General features: G+C 49.7%; 1 protein-coding gene across 4 annotated transcripts in view; it reads left to right on the top strand.

Moving 5' to 3' along the window:
* Positions 1 to 14,310, top strand: part of Kirrel3 (kirre like nephrin family adhesion molecule 3) — a 564,018-nt gene that overhangs the window by 510,642 nt on the left and 39,066 nt on the right. For all 4 annotated transcript variants that reach the window (XM_070038307.1, XM_070038306.1, XM_070038310.1 and 1 more), the window contains exon 5: positions 8,907 to 9,064. In XM_070038307.1, the coding sequence (XP_069894408.1) occupies positions 8,907 to 9,064 (158 nt within the window). The remainder of the gene's footprint in view (positions 1 to 8,906; positions 9,065 to 14,310) is intronic.

The following is a 14,310-nucleotide window of genomic DNA, read 5'->3' as shown; positions in this document are numbered from 1 at the left end:
AGGAAAGGCAGGGAGGCAGGCGGATGGGTATAGGCTGAGCCTGGGAGGAGGAGGGCTGGTGGGATGAGAAGAGGTTCAAGGTTGGTCGTCACAGATCTGAATCTAAATTTCAATTCCACCACTTGCAACCATGTGGTTCTTTTTTTTCTTTCTTTCTTTCTTTTTTTTTTTTTGTCAGTTGTGGGGCTTGAACTTGAGGCTTGGGTGCTGTCCCTGAGTTTTTTTGCTCAAGGTTAGTGCTCAACCACTTTGAACCATAGCTCCACTGCCAGCTTATTAATGGTGAATTAATAAGTTAATTAAGGTTAATTAAGAGTCTCACAGACTGTCCTGCCCATGCTGGCTTTGAATCATGATCCTCAGACCTCTACCTCCTCAGTAGCTAGGATTACAGGGGTGAGCCACCAGCACCTTGCTCACCATGTATCTTAAGCAAGCATTTTGCTCTCCTGAGACTCAGTTCCCTAACCCATAAAATGGAGATCTTAATAAATCCTGCTTGATGGGATATAACAAAACAACTGAGACCTTTGGCATGGGTCTTCCCCATAACCACAAAGCTCAACTGTATTCTTCTGAAGACTGAACATAATAACCAAGATGTATGTAGCCCTTCACAAAGCCCTTCCCAGATTCTTTATGTCATAAACATAATCCTCTTAATAACTTTGCTGGATAAACATTTTTTATTATCCCACTTTCCAGATAAGGAGGGCTAAAGTTATCAGTTTATATAACTTGTCTGCAATCATACAGCTCATAAAGTGATGACCCTGTGCTAAAGATCAGCCCAGCAAATATATATAATACCTTCTGCCCTGTGCAGCAAGTATACTGCCAGCTGCTGGAAGATTCTGGGGGAGAGACTACCCACATCCCAAGCTAAAGAAAAGGCTTTTGCAGGAATGGTGTTATAGCTCAAGTGGTAGAGCACTAGACTTGAGCAAAAGGAGCTTAGGGACAGCACCCGGGCCCAGAGTTCAAGGCCCAGGACCAGCAAAAAAAGAAATGGCTTTTGCAATGGACCTCCTTCAAAATGATGTCCTCTGACTTCAAAGCCAGTTTTACAGTGAGTAGTTTGCACATGCTCTCCAGCCTGAGCCAGGAAGGAAGGGGGCAAGCAGGAGCAAGTCAAGGGACCAACCCCCCGCCCCACCAGGAACTGCTGTCCAGTATGCTTCTCCTTCCTGGCACATCCAAGGTCTTTGTCCAATACAGATTCTGGCTCAGGAAATGTGAGGTGGCACACAGGACTCTGCCTTCCTCATAAACTTGAGCAGAGGCTGCTCACCGTTACATCCGGGCACCGGCCTTGAGAAACTGGGGTCTCACCATCAGCTCCAAGAAGGCGACTCTGTCTGGCGCACCTAACCAGTGTATCTGCAGTTTGTGACATGGAGCAGGCTGGGGAGAGGAGAGGAAGGAAGGAACAAGGCTAAGGGGATGGAGGGAGGACAGAACGCAGGAACACTGGCTGGCTGTGCAGGGCTAGGGCTAGGGACCTAAAGACAAGATCTTGAAGGTAGGAGAGGAGAGCCCAGAGGCCCACAGCGTAGCTTCCCTCCCACTGACTCTAGTTAACACTGGCTCTAGTCAGCACAGGCTCGCCGAGCTCCCCGCTCCTCCTTGCAGCCACTGTGGCTGAAGGAAATGCAAACGGCCTGCCACGGCCTTCTCTACCCAGCCAAGTGCCTCTGACTCATCCCCAAGCTCAACTTGCAGCCTTCTCTGCAGACAGCAATTCAGACTGGGATTCCAGCATTGTGTTAGGGACTAGTGAACCCCTGAACAGGTGGAGAGCCACACTCAGAACCAAGCCATCCCAGCCTCGATACTTCCCTCTCTCCAGGAGGTACCTCCATGCTGTCCTTCTCAACCAGGCCTGGAAGGCCACACACACACACACACACACACACACACACACACACACACACACACATGTGCACGTGCACACACACATGCACACATGCACGCACACACACATGCACGCACACACATGCACACACATTCATTTATCCTACCTTTAAATGTGATATATACATACACACACACATGTGCACGCACGCACACACATGCACACATGCACGCACTCATTTATCCTACCTTTAAACGTGTTATATACATACTCACAAACTCACACACACACACACACACACACACACTCTCACAATGACCTCAAAAGTTCAATGTCCATGTCCCTTCTCCTGGGAATCTTTCATTTGTGTACTCAGTAAGTACTTACTAAGCACCTCCTCTGTGCCAGGAACAGATCTAGGCCTAACAATGGCACAATGACAAGACAGATAAGGTCTTTGCAGTCCTTCCTAGGAAGACACCAAAAGAAGCCAGGGGTGGAGGTGAGGTGGGTGATGGAGAGCCAGGGCGAGGGGGTGGGGAGTCTGTTACACAGGGCAATCTGGGAAGGCCTCTCTAGGGAGGAGTCACTGAAGTAACACCTCATGAACAGGAAAAAGGCAATGGGGCAAAGACAAGGGGAAAAAGCACCAGAGAGAGAAGGGGGCCGGAGAAGGATGAGGCCCTGAGGCCAGAAGATGTTTGAGTCATTTGCTAGACTAAGCGGCTGATGGGACGCAGCCTGGGGAGTGAAGAGCAGGTGCATGAACCCGTGTCTTGGGGACAACACGGGCCATGGGTGCAGATGCTTTGAGTTCAAGTGGGGCATCACAAGCACAGAGGGGACCCCTCCTCCCCACCCCCATGGGCTTGAGGCATTGCTGGGGACAGGGACAGACCTGGGTTTTTAATAGGCCATTCCACAGCAGGCTTTGTAGAGAATGCACTATCAGCTAATTGGACACCAGCCCTGCACTCCAAAGAGCTGAATGGCTGGGGCAAGGGGGAGGGGGTGGGAGAATGGCCCAGCTAACCTCCCCATCCCTCCCGCTGCCACTGGGCAACAGAACGTTCCTGTTTGGGTGTCGCTGACTCACACAGCAGGTGTGGTCCAGATGGCCAGCTGTGGAGCCAGCCATCTGGGCTGACCAGGCATCTGAGGAATTCCTGGAAGTCCAGCTGAGGGCTCAAAGCAGACTCACTCTGAAGGAAGGCCACACAGCAGCCCCATGAGTTTAGCCAAGCTAAACTCTTCCCTCAGGGAAGGTTGGCTAACCTTGTAAACCAAGACAAATGGGTCAAGGGAGCTTGCCACTGTATGACTATTGGGCATAGCGAATGGAGACCAATTCCAGAAAACCGAAGAAACGCTCCTACCCAACTGCTGTCCCATGGAAAGGAGTCCTCTACACATGCTCTGGGACACGCGTTCAAGGTCTTTCAAGGAGAGCTATGGGCTGAGTGGTTCCAGAAGTACTACAGAATCTTGTGAAAAGCAGAAGCCACGTGCTGGTGGCTCACACCAGTAGTCCTAGCTACTCAGGAGGCTGAGATCTGGGGATCAGGGTTCAAAGCCAGATAAAAGAAAAGCCAGAGAAATCTCCAGTTAATTAATTAATCTCCAGTTAACCAGCAAAAAGCTCAAACTGGAGGTATGACTCAAGTGGTAGAGCACCAGCATTGAGTAGATAAAGCCAAGCAAGTGTACAAGGCCCTGACTTCAAAACCCAGTACCAGCACCAAAAAAAAAGGAGGGGGAGAGGGGAGAGAAGCTTACTGCATAAAACAGATGCAAGTGTCATCTCACCAGGCACTGGTAGCTCATAACTGTAATCCTACCTACTCAAAAGGTTGAGATTTGAGGATCACAGTTCAAAGCCAGCCCAGACAGGAAAGCCCATGAGACTCTTATCTCCAATTAATCACAGAAAAATCCAGAAGTGACACTGTCGTTCAAGTGATAGAGCACTAGCCTTGAGCACAAAGATGCTCAATGACAGTGCCCAAGCCCAGAGCACCAGCCTCAGGACTGGGGGGGGGGGGGGGGGCGGAGACAGGAAGTAGAGCTATAGCTCAAGTAGTAGAGTACTAGTCTAGAGCAAAAGAACTCAGGGACAGGACCCAAGCCCAGAGTTCAAGCCCCAAGAATGGCAAAAAAAAAAAAAAAAAAAAAGCAGGGGGGGCGGGGGAAGGGGGGTGGGAATGTGGCTGGCTTAGTGGTAGATATGCTTGCCTGGCATGTATGAAACCCTGGGTTCCATTCCTCAGTACCACATAAACAAAAAAAAAAGCCAGAAATGGTGCTGGGGCTCAAGCCGGAGAGTGCTAGTCTTGAGCAAAAGAAACACAGAGACAACATCAGATCCCGAACTGGCAAAACAAAAAACCAGTGTCACCTCTCCAGTTGGAGACAAAACCCGCCTCCATGGCCACTCCCGGGTGCTTTGCTCACTCTCAGGTAACTCTGGGCCAGCAACTTGCTCTCTGACACGTTCCCTGCCCATTCCACTCCCGACACAAGAGCCCACCCTCAGCTTTGGCAGCAAAGTTCAGAAAGTCCCCAGGGGCTTCTTGGACCCCTGAGGCCAGGAGAGGACCTGAAAAGAGCCCCAACCATTCCTCCCTCCCTCAAAATGGTGGGACCTTCCTCGGGATGGTTGTTCCTGCCCTGGACTCTCCCTCACAGCTTCCCCCGGGGTAGGCTTCCAACACTGGGCACACAGACTCTGCCTGGGATCTGCTTGGGTCTCCGCTCCCCAGGACTTGGTTCACCCCCCCCCACACACACACACACGTGAATAATATTTTTCCTGACTGTTAGCAGGCAGGACACAACCGTCAACTATTTTTATCTCCAGATTGATCACCAAAAAAAAAAAAAAAAAAAGAAAGGCTAATGCTTCCATCTTCCTTGTGATTAAAAATTAGGAGACCAAACCCTACGTGGTTCAAGATAATAACCAATCCTGTGAGGGATGTAGGAATAATATGAATAATGCATCTCCAGGCTTGGGCTGCTCCGAGACTTTCTCCTCCTCCCCACTGCCCCAACTCGGAGAATGGAGAGGTAATGAGTCCCCCACACCCCCCTCCCCCACGTGCACACACCAACACACACCCTTCCATCTGAGCTACAGCTGCCAAGAGCTACTGTTGATTTCTATTCAGCTGGCTGGCCCCCACACAGCCTCGCTTTCTACCCATCCCCACCCCCACCCACCCCCCCCTCCTACCTCCATCTGGTGTGCAGCTAGGCGAAGGCCAATCAATAATGCATGGCTACATGAATAACCAGCATGATAACCACTTATTTAGGAAGATGTAATCAGGACCCATTCTGAGGGTAGATGTTTGTATGTGTTAGTGTGTGTGTGCACGCACACACACCAGAGAACTCCCACCACCCAGCCCCATTCCTCTGCTCCCCTCAGGCCTGCTCATGCTAATCCAGTAGCCCCAAACACAGCACTAGATCTTAAGCAGGGAAGGCTCAGGCTCACATAGCCTGGACATCTTGATCAAACTACCCCTCTGTTTTATTCCATGCACCAGAGCAAAAAGCCCAGAAAGGACTATTTCTTTCAAAGTAGTCACTCTTCTGGGAGGCCAGTAGCAGTTTTCAGAAGTCCAGATGGGCCAGGCACTGGTGGCTCACGCCTGTAATCCTAACTACACACGAGGCTGAGATCTGAGCATCGAAGTTCAAAGCCAACTCAGGCAGGAAAGTCCATGAGACTCTTTTCTCCAGTTATCCACCAGAAATCCATAAGTTGGAGCTGTGGCCACAACACTAGCCTTGAGCAAAAGAGACAGTGCCCAGGCCCAGAGTTCAAGCCCCATGACGGACAAGGGCAGGAAAAAATAATCCCTTTGGCCAAGGTTCACCTCTGGAGACTGAGAGTGCATTGGTCAGAGTGAGTCCTGGCAGGAGATTTGTGAGATTTCTGCATAAGGATGCCTATGCCTGGCTCGGCATAGGCCCCAGCACAGACTGGTAACTGAGTGAGCATGCCATGTTTTATGTAGAGTGTTCACCCTTTCTACCTGAGGAAGCTGACAGGAAAAGAAAGGTCTACCCTGCTTCAGCAACCCGACTCCTCCCTCATTCCCACCTTCCAGCTGATCACTGGGGCGGAAGGTCAGGTGTTCTTCTGCTCCTCCAGCTTAGCTTCCAGAAGCTCTTTCTCATCATCCTCTCTTCTTCTCCCAGATAACTCCTCCTTTCTGCAGGGAACTGGTGCCACCTCAGAAAGAAGCAGGAGCTTCCCCACCCCCGAAAAAAAATCTACCCTCTAGCCACTTGAAGGGTGAAGCCTGCCCTCTCTCCAAGCCCCAGCTCTCCCTGCTGGAGGGGCCCAACCCACCCCAGGGAAATGAAATCATCTCACCAGCAATTAGCCACACCCCCATAGACAGAAAGCCCTCATTAGCTTCCCTTCTGTTCTCTGGCCACACCCACACCAAGTTGGCTATGGGCACTAATGAGAGGGTGTGGAGCGGGCACCAGGCAGCATTGGTCACTATCCAGCCCATACACGCCTGCTTCCTCCAGCCTTGGCATCTCCAAAGGCCTCCTGGAGAGGCCTGGCTTAAGAGCCCAGAACCAGGCAGGGTTGAATAAGGCTAACTTCGTCTTTGGGCCAGAATCGTGGCAGCATCCAGGCTGGCTGGCGGGGCCAGTGGTAGCATCTTAGGAGCCCAGTGGAGTTGGGTTTCCTCCGGAAAATGCCACTGCAGAGCTGTTCATGCTAGACCAGGCCTCTTTCCATGGTGACCGCGGGGGGAGACACAGCAGGTTAACTAGGCCTAGTTTGCCACTTTGGGTACTGACCTGGCCATACATGGGGTCCCTCCTGAGTTTGCTAAAGCTTTTGGAGAGGGCTAAATGGACCAAGAGAAGGGCTGACAGGAGATGGCTGGGAAGGAGAGGAAGGCAGGAAGGTTCTAGAATCCTCTGAGCATGACAGCTGGAAGGCAGAGCCCCAATGTAAAACAGCCATGTCCAGCTCCAAGTGTCCATGGCCCACAAGCCACAACTGTAGACACATGCACAGGCCCTGGCTAGAAGGATAAGGCTGCCCAGAATAACCATATAAGAAGGCACTGCACCAGGTCCCCAGGCCCCAGCCATCCGCTTCCTCTACGTTCACTGAACACACACACACACACACACACACACACACACACACACACACACACACACACACACACACACACACACACAAACACACACTCCCATCGTGCATTCCCAGGGAGAGAGTCCCTTCTGTGGTCTCGGCTTATTCAGGGAGCAGCAGTGATCCTCGATTTTTCTACACACTTGAGCCCTGCTAGAGGCTGAGTCTTCAGCAAGTCTCTTGACTTCTCTGGACCTCTTCAGTTAAATGATCATCATCTGCCACGAAATTCTGCATCCTTCCCCCTACCACAGTTTTCCTGGTGACCAAAAGGTGGCCCACCGGAGCAGTACAATGGGGAGCAGCTGTCAGGCACGGAGCTCCAGGATGGGCACTGTGGGGAAGCTCCTGCTTCACTGGGGAGCACTCTGGTGCCCTTCCCTTTCTGGTCCTCCGGGTCCCTTAATGAAGTCAGAAGTCACAGATCATGTGACAAAACATAGTTGAAAATCCATAGCAGGAGAGGCCCTTCCCAGGTCTGAGGGCCCCAGGGCAGCAGCCCAGGAATGAAGAGCTCAGGGGATGCCAGGATTGCACAGCTCTGAAGAGCCGTGGCCATTGGGAAGTTTGCCCTATCACCTGTCCATTGCTAGGCCAGGGGCCAGCATGCTGCAAAGGTCAGGAACTTGGCTTTAAACTCTGATTCTGCCACCCACTGATCATGCAACCTATACAAGTTCTTTCATTCTATTGAGCGTTGGTACTCACTAGACACCATGTTGAAAAGGAACTATACAACTTGTGGATGGGGATGGGAGGGAGAAAGTGAAGGAAGAGGTGATATTATCCAAAAAAGTAATGTACTCATGATCTGACTTATGAAACTGTAACCCCTCTGTATATTATCTTTTTATGACAGAAGATTGTAAAATATTTTAAGAAATGGTAATTCTATCGAGCCTGTTTCCAGATCTAACTGGGATAATAATAGTGCTTACCCCCACAAGATTGTAGTGAGGGTTAAAGCAAAGCTCTGTTTCAAATATATAAATAAATTGTGTGTGTGTGTGTGTGTGTGTGTGTGTGTGTGTGTGTGTATAGCCAAACATTAGTGGCTCACATCAGTAATCTAGGACACTGAGATCTGAGGATCATGGTTTGAAGCCAGACCGGGCAGGAGAAAGTACCTCTGAGACTCTTATCTCCAATAACCACTCAAAAACCATAAGTGGTACTGTGGCTCAAGTGGTAGAGCACTAGCCTTGAGCACAAAGAGGCTTGGGGTCAGTGCTTAGGCTCTGAGTTCAAGTCCAACAATCGGCAAATATAAGGGTGTGTAGGTGTGTGAGTGAGTGAGTATGTGTGTGGGTGGGTGAGTATATGTGCTGATTGTGTACATACACACACACACACACACACACACACACACACACACACGGTGATGGCTCACAGGTATAACCTTAGCTACTCAAGAAGTTGGGATCTGAGGATTTTGGTTCAAGACCAGCCTGGGCAGAAAACTCAGTGAGACTCTTACCTCCAATCAACCAACAAAAAGCCAGAAGTGGAGTAGTAGAGCACCAGCCTTGAGAGAGAAAAATAAAATAAAAAGCCAAGCAAGAGTTTACAAGGCCCTGAGTTCAATGTCCCAGTATTGGCATGCAGGCACACACACACACACACACAAGAAAAAAGTGAAGGAAGATAAAAAAACAGACTGCATCTGGCCTCCGAGCACTGCTCCCCAGTCTGGAGCCTGCCACAGTGCAGGACAGGTGACAAACCACTGGTCCTCTACAGACACACACACACGTCAGGGGCCCCTGCCATTGTGAATAGAGGATCACACACCTTTTTGAAGTGTGATCGTTACTGTCCTCTCCGTGAGGCAACTCCACCAGCCTGACCTCTCTCTGCTCCTCTCTCTCCCCACAGTGCCACCCGATGACCCCATCATCCTGGGGGGACCTGTGATCAGTCTGCGGGCTGGGGACCCCCTCAACCTCACCTGCCACGCAGACAATGCCAAGCCTGCGGCCTCTATCATCTGGCTGCGAAAGGGAGAGGTCATCAACGGAGCCACCTACTCCAAGGTGAGCCTGGCCAGGGAAGGAGAGGGAAGGCAGGGCAGGGCAGGTGTGGAGGTTGGTGGAGTGGTGGGAGGCGGGGGGGGGGGGGGGGTGTTGGTGGAGTGGCAGGGGAGGGGGCGGGGTGGGAGGGAGGACACCAGCTCTGCTTTCCTTGCTGCTTCACGCTTCGTCTGTCTCTGGGTCTTTTCTCTCTCCCACTCTGTGCCATGTTTGTCCTTATATTCCATCTTTCCCACTTATCTGCCTGTTTGTCTGCCTCTATCATCTACCTCTCTCACCCTCTCTTTTTTTCTCTCTCCCTCCCTCTCTCATCTATGGTAACTGCTGGGCAAGATGAAAACTCTAGAATATGGTATGGTTAGAAGAGACTGAGGGATAGAAGTGGCTAGGAGATAGGACAGCCAGATAAAAACATAGGGTGCTAACCAGGTACACTGGTGGCTCACACCTACAATCCTAGCTGCTTGGGAGGCTGAGATCTGAGGATCATGGTTCAAAGGCAGCCCAGGCAGGCAAGTCTATGAGACTTGTATCTCCAAGTTAACCAGCAAAAAGCTTTAATAGAAGTATAGCTCAAGTAGTTAGAGCACTTAGCCTTGGGAGAAAAAGCTAAAAGACAGAGCTCAAGCCCCGAGTTAAAGCCCCTGTATCAGCACACACACACACACACACACACACAAAGAAAGCATAGAATGCTATTACCATTGAAGTGATAATGGACCCTAAAATGCACATGTCAAAGCCCCTAAGGGAATAGTACTTAGAGAAAGGTGTGGCCTTTGGAAAGTAATCAGATCAGGAAAGTGGATCCCCCATAAATGGGATTTGTGCCCTTATAAACAAAGCCCAAGGGAGATCTGTGAACCAGTCCCTTCCACCTTGGCCACACACCTGAAAGTTCCCAGCCCTTCAGAACTGTGAGAACAACCTTCAGTGATTTAGAAGCTACCCAGTTTGAGTTACTTTGTTATAGCTGCCTGCATGAACTTTGACAGATTCCCAGACCAATTTAGTTTCAGGGAAACCAGTAAGCATGGGGGCTGGGAAGGTGGCTCAGTGGTAGAGCACGTGCCTTGCATGCATGAGGCCCTGGGTTCGATTCCTCAGTACCACATAAGCAAAAAGAAAGAAAGAAAGAAAGAAAAAGCCAGAAGTGGCGCTGTGGCTCAAGTGGTAGAGCACTAGCCTTGAGCTGAAGAGCTGAGGGACAGCGCCCAGGCCCAGAGTTCAGGCCCCACCACCGGACCCAAAAAAAAAAAAAAAAGAACCAAACATTGCATGGAATATATAGTTACACTAATGACTTACATAGTCTCGCTGAAACTCAAACTTTAGGGTATTGTGTTGTGTTGTGTGTTCGTTGTTCAGAGGTTGTTTTTAATGGTTAAGCAATGGGTTTGTTTTGTCAGTGCCAGAGTTAGAACTCATGACCTTTCCCTTAACTAGCAGAAGCTCTACCAATGGGAGCCATGCCTCCAGCCCTTCTGACTTTAGGTTATTCTTTAGCTAGCTTCTCTTGGCTTTTTCCCCCCAGGGTCAGGCCCTTGGCACAGCTGGGATTATAGCCATGAAGCACTATGCTTGCTTTATTTAAGGGGGTGGTTTGCAGAGGGAGAATGACAGGTCTCCATAATCTTTTGCCTGAGTTGGCCTTAAACCATGATCTTCCCTAGCTGTCCTCCTGAGTAGCTGGGGATTACAGGCATGAGCCACTTCACCCAGCCCTGGCAGCCTGTGTCTTTATCAGCTAAATCTGGCCTATTTTTCTAAGGTCGCCAGGTCAGGTTGCTTGGATTCTGCCCTGTCTCCAGTGACTTGACTCAGGGGGTCAGGGGGACCTGACATCAAGCCCCTAGTTCCTCACCACGCCCTGCGTGTGACCTGTGGTGTCTGCAACAGTGGCTCTTCTCTCTAATCCACACTGGCATTAGGGGTTAACATGCCCTCAAAGGACCCTGCTGCTTTTTTTCTTAATTCTCAGTATTTTATAATGTTTTGGCAGACTGGCAGGGCCTGGACGGTGCTGCTCCTCCCAGGGTTAGCCAGCTCTACAGAGAACAAACAATTCCTTTGACAGGCATTTCAAGCAATCCTACTCACATCCCATAGCCTCCTTTCGTCGGCCTCCTAGAGTCCCAAGCACCATTCCCAGGGTCACACGTCAGAAACTTGAGATTGCTCAACATCCCACAGCCCACCGAACTTCTTCAAACTGTCTGATCCTAAACCTGCTTATCCCCCGCTCAGTTTCCTCCTACGCAAGCCACAGCAAAGGCTCAGCCCACTCTCCGGGTCCTGTGCCCCACATGACCCCAATCCTTCCCAGTGAGCCATGCTTTCTGCCATCTTTTCTTTGTCTTCCCCTTGGCAGTGGCCAGGTGTAGCCCACCCTGTACTTGAGTAAAGGTTAAAAAAAAAAAAAAACTCACATAATGCTTGAAATCGCTCCCTTCAAATGTTCCCAAGGAGGGTACAGAGAGACAAACACCCCCCCCAAAAAAAAACAAGTTGTATGTCCTGCAAAACCTTTAAGATGAAGGAAAACTCAGCACCGGTGGCTCACACCTGTAATCCTAGCTATTCAGGAGGCTGAGGTCTGAGGATCATGGTTCAAAGTCAGTCCAGGTAGAAAAATCCATGCGATTCTTATCTCCAGTAAACTACTCAGGCCAAAGCCAGAAGTGGCGCTGTGGCTCAAGTGGTACAGTGCTAATGTTGAGCAAAAGAAGCTCAGGGACAGTACCCAGGCCTTGAGTTCAAGCCCTAGCCAAAAAAAAAAAAAAAAAAAAAAAAAAAAATGAAGGAAAATGTAGCCAGCCCCAGCTCTTTGGACTAGAAACAACATGGAAACGCCTGCACTGCTCAGCTATCTCCTGAGCCAGTTTCTTTCCTGGGTCCCTCCCTAGATAACTTTAAACAGATAGTAGCCATTCCTTGAACCCTGAGGGCATCACCTAGAGACCCTAGCTCTGAAGCTAGAGTACCAGCCTCCAGATGCCCCTCCACCTCCAAGCCCTTCCACCCTCCTCTCCCCATGGCCTCAGAGGGCAGGGAAGAACCCAGCCACCTCCCCAGCCTTCATTGCCCCACTAGTTGCTTCTCACTAGTCCTGGAAAGAGAAGAAAGGCCGTCACCATGGGCAGAGGATGTGAAGGGAGCTTGTTTTATTCTAAGGGTGTAGCCTTCCTGTCCTACATCCACTACCCTGCCAAGGAGGCGGATCAAAGCTTGGCCACCACCCAGAGCCTGAAGCCAGATCCCAGGATAAATGCCTCTTCTCAGGCCTCAATCCTGTCTATTGGGAGAAAGAAAAAGTGCTCAGGATGCTCCCACATCCGGGCCTGGAGCCATCCTATGGGGTTATGAAAGACAAGCGTGGTCCTGGGGACAGATTATCCCGGAAAGGGAGAGAGAATAGAAGGTATTCCTTCCAGTTGGGGTATCTGTCCAGTCTTTCTCTGAAGCTGGGCCAGACAGACCCTTTCAGGGTTTGTGTCTGCAGAGGAAGAATTAAAAAAGAAAAAGAAAAAAAGAGGTCAAGCTAGGTGCCAGTGGCTCACACCTGTAATCCTAGCTACTCAGGAGGCTGAGATCTGAGGATCTTGGGTAAAGCCAGCCTGGGCAGAAAAGTCCCCATGAGACTCTTATCTCCATTTAACCACTCAAAAACAAGAAGTGGAGCTGTATGTGGCTCAAAGTGGTAGAGCACTAGCCTTGAGCAAAAGAGTTCAGGGAAAATGCCCAGGTTCTGAGTTCAAGCCCGACAACCAACAAAAAGATAAACAAATAAATAAATAAACCAGTCTGCAAAAACAGCCACATGGGGACAGCCTGGAAAATTAGGAGGCCTGGAATCTAGAGGGAAACCTTGAGGTAGCAGCTTCAGAAATTAGTGACTTGCCATTAGTAATCTACACCTTCACCCCACCTCCACAGGTGATTTGCATTCTAGCGAAGCCAGAAGTATGGGATTCAGTGCCTGAGGGGTGTTCCCAGAGGCAAGCTTAGGGAGGAGATGAGAGAAGGAAAGAGGGAAGAGAGGGGCAAAGGGCTGGGAAAGGCTGGGAAATGAGGCTGTGACAAAAGTCAGTAAATGATAGAATGTTCCACCTGGATGCTACTTTCAAGACTGCCAAGTCCCAAGGCCTCATTTCCATATGAGAAAAGTGACAATCCAGAGATTCATAAAAGAGAGCTGAAGCAAAGGAGAAAAAAGAAAGGAGAGATGAGAAGATCAGGAGGAAGTAAGGAAAGGAGGGAGAAGAAGCAGGATCCAGGCAGGCCACTTTATGTTGACCAACCCAAGTCCAGCCACTCACCAATTGAAAAGCCAGTACTCGGGAGAGTGGGTGGGAAGTCAGATTTAATAAGGCAAGCCCTGAAAAACATGGAACTATCATTCCCAAAGCATCTTGGGAACTCAGGTACATGGAAGAGAGAGGGAAAGGAGATACAATATGACTATGGGCTGAGCGGGGTCTTTATTATCTAAGGCAGATTTGTGCCAGGATGCCAGTGGTTCACACCTAAAATCCTAGCTATTCAAGACGCTAAGATCTGAGGGTCAAAGTTCAAAGTCAACCTGGGCAGGAAAATCTAGAAGACTTTTTATCTCCAATTAACCATCAAACAGCTGGAAGTAGAGCTGTGGCTCAAGGGGTAGAGCACTGCCATCCTTGAGCAGAAAAGCTAATGGAGAATGCACAACCCTTGACACCATCAGCAGCAGCAGCAGCAGCAGCATCTCCCTCTGGATTGCACGAGGAATCCTGTTTCTTTAGCATTACTTTTCTGCATGTTACACCTCACAGTCATTTACATGCTTTATGTTAGTGACCGCACAGGACTAGCCTAAGGAGAGGAGGAGTGTTCCACATTCAAATGCTATCTGAAGTTTCCCCTGATGTTCTGGGTTCTAAAGAGAAAAGAGCTAAAGAAAGATTACTTCATAGTTAAAAAACCTTAATTACAGCCCGGTGCCAGTAACTCACATCTGTAATCCTAGCTACTCAGGAGGCTGAGATTTGAGGATTGAGATTCAAAGCCCAGGCAGGAAAGTCCTAGAGACTCATCTCCACTTAAACCACAAAAAGAAAAAATAAAATAAAATAAAATTTTTAAAAGGCTACACGTAGTGGTGTAGCTTAAGTGATAGCACACTCGCCTTGAGCAAAAAAGCAAAAGCCTAGCCCTCAATTCAAGCCCTAGCACTGGCACAAAAAGAAAAGTCTTACTGAGGTGTGGCTTTT

The sequence above is a fragment of the Dipodomys merriami genome, unplaced genomic scaffold (assembly GCF_024711535.1).
Source record: "Dipodomys merriami isolate MVZ:Mamm:240054 unplaced genomic scaffold, mDipMer1.0.p SCAF_29, whole genome shotgun sequence".
In the NCBI taxonomy this organism is placed as follows: domain Eukaryota; kingdom Metazoa; phylum Chordata; class Mammalia; order Rodentia; family Heteromyidae; genus Dipodomys; species Dipodomys merriami.
The sequence above is the reverse complement of the archived record's forward strand: the minus strand, read 5'-3'. Positions and strand labels throughout refer to the sequence as shown.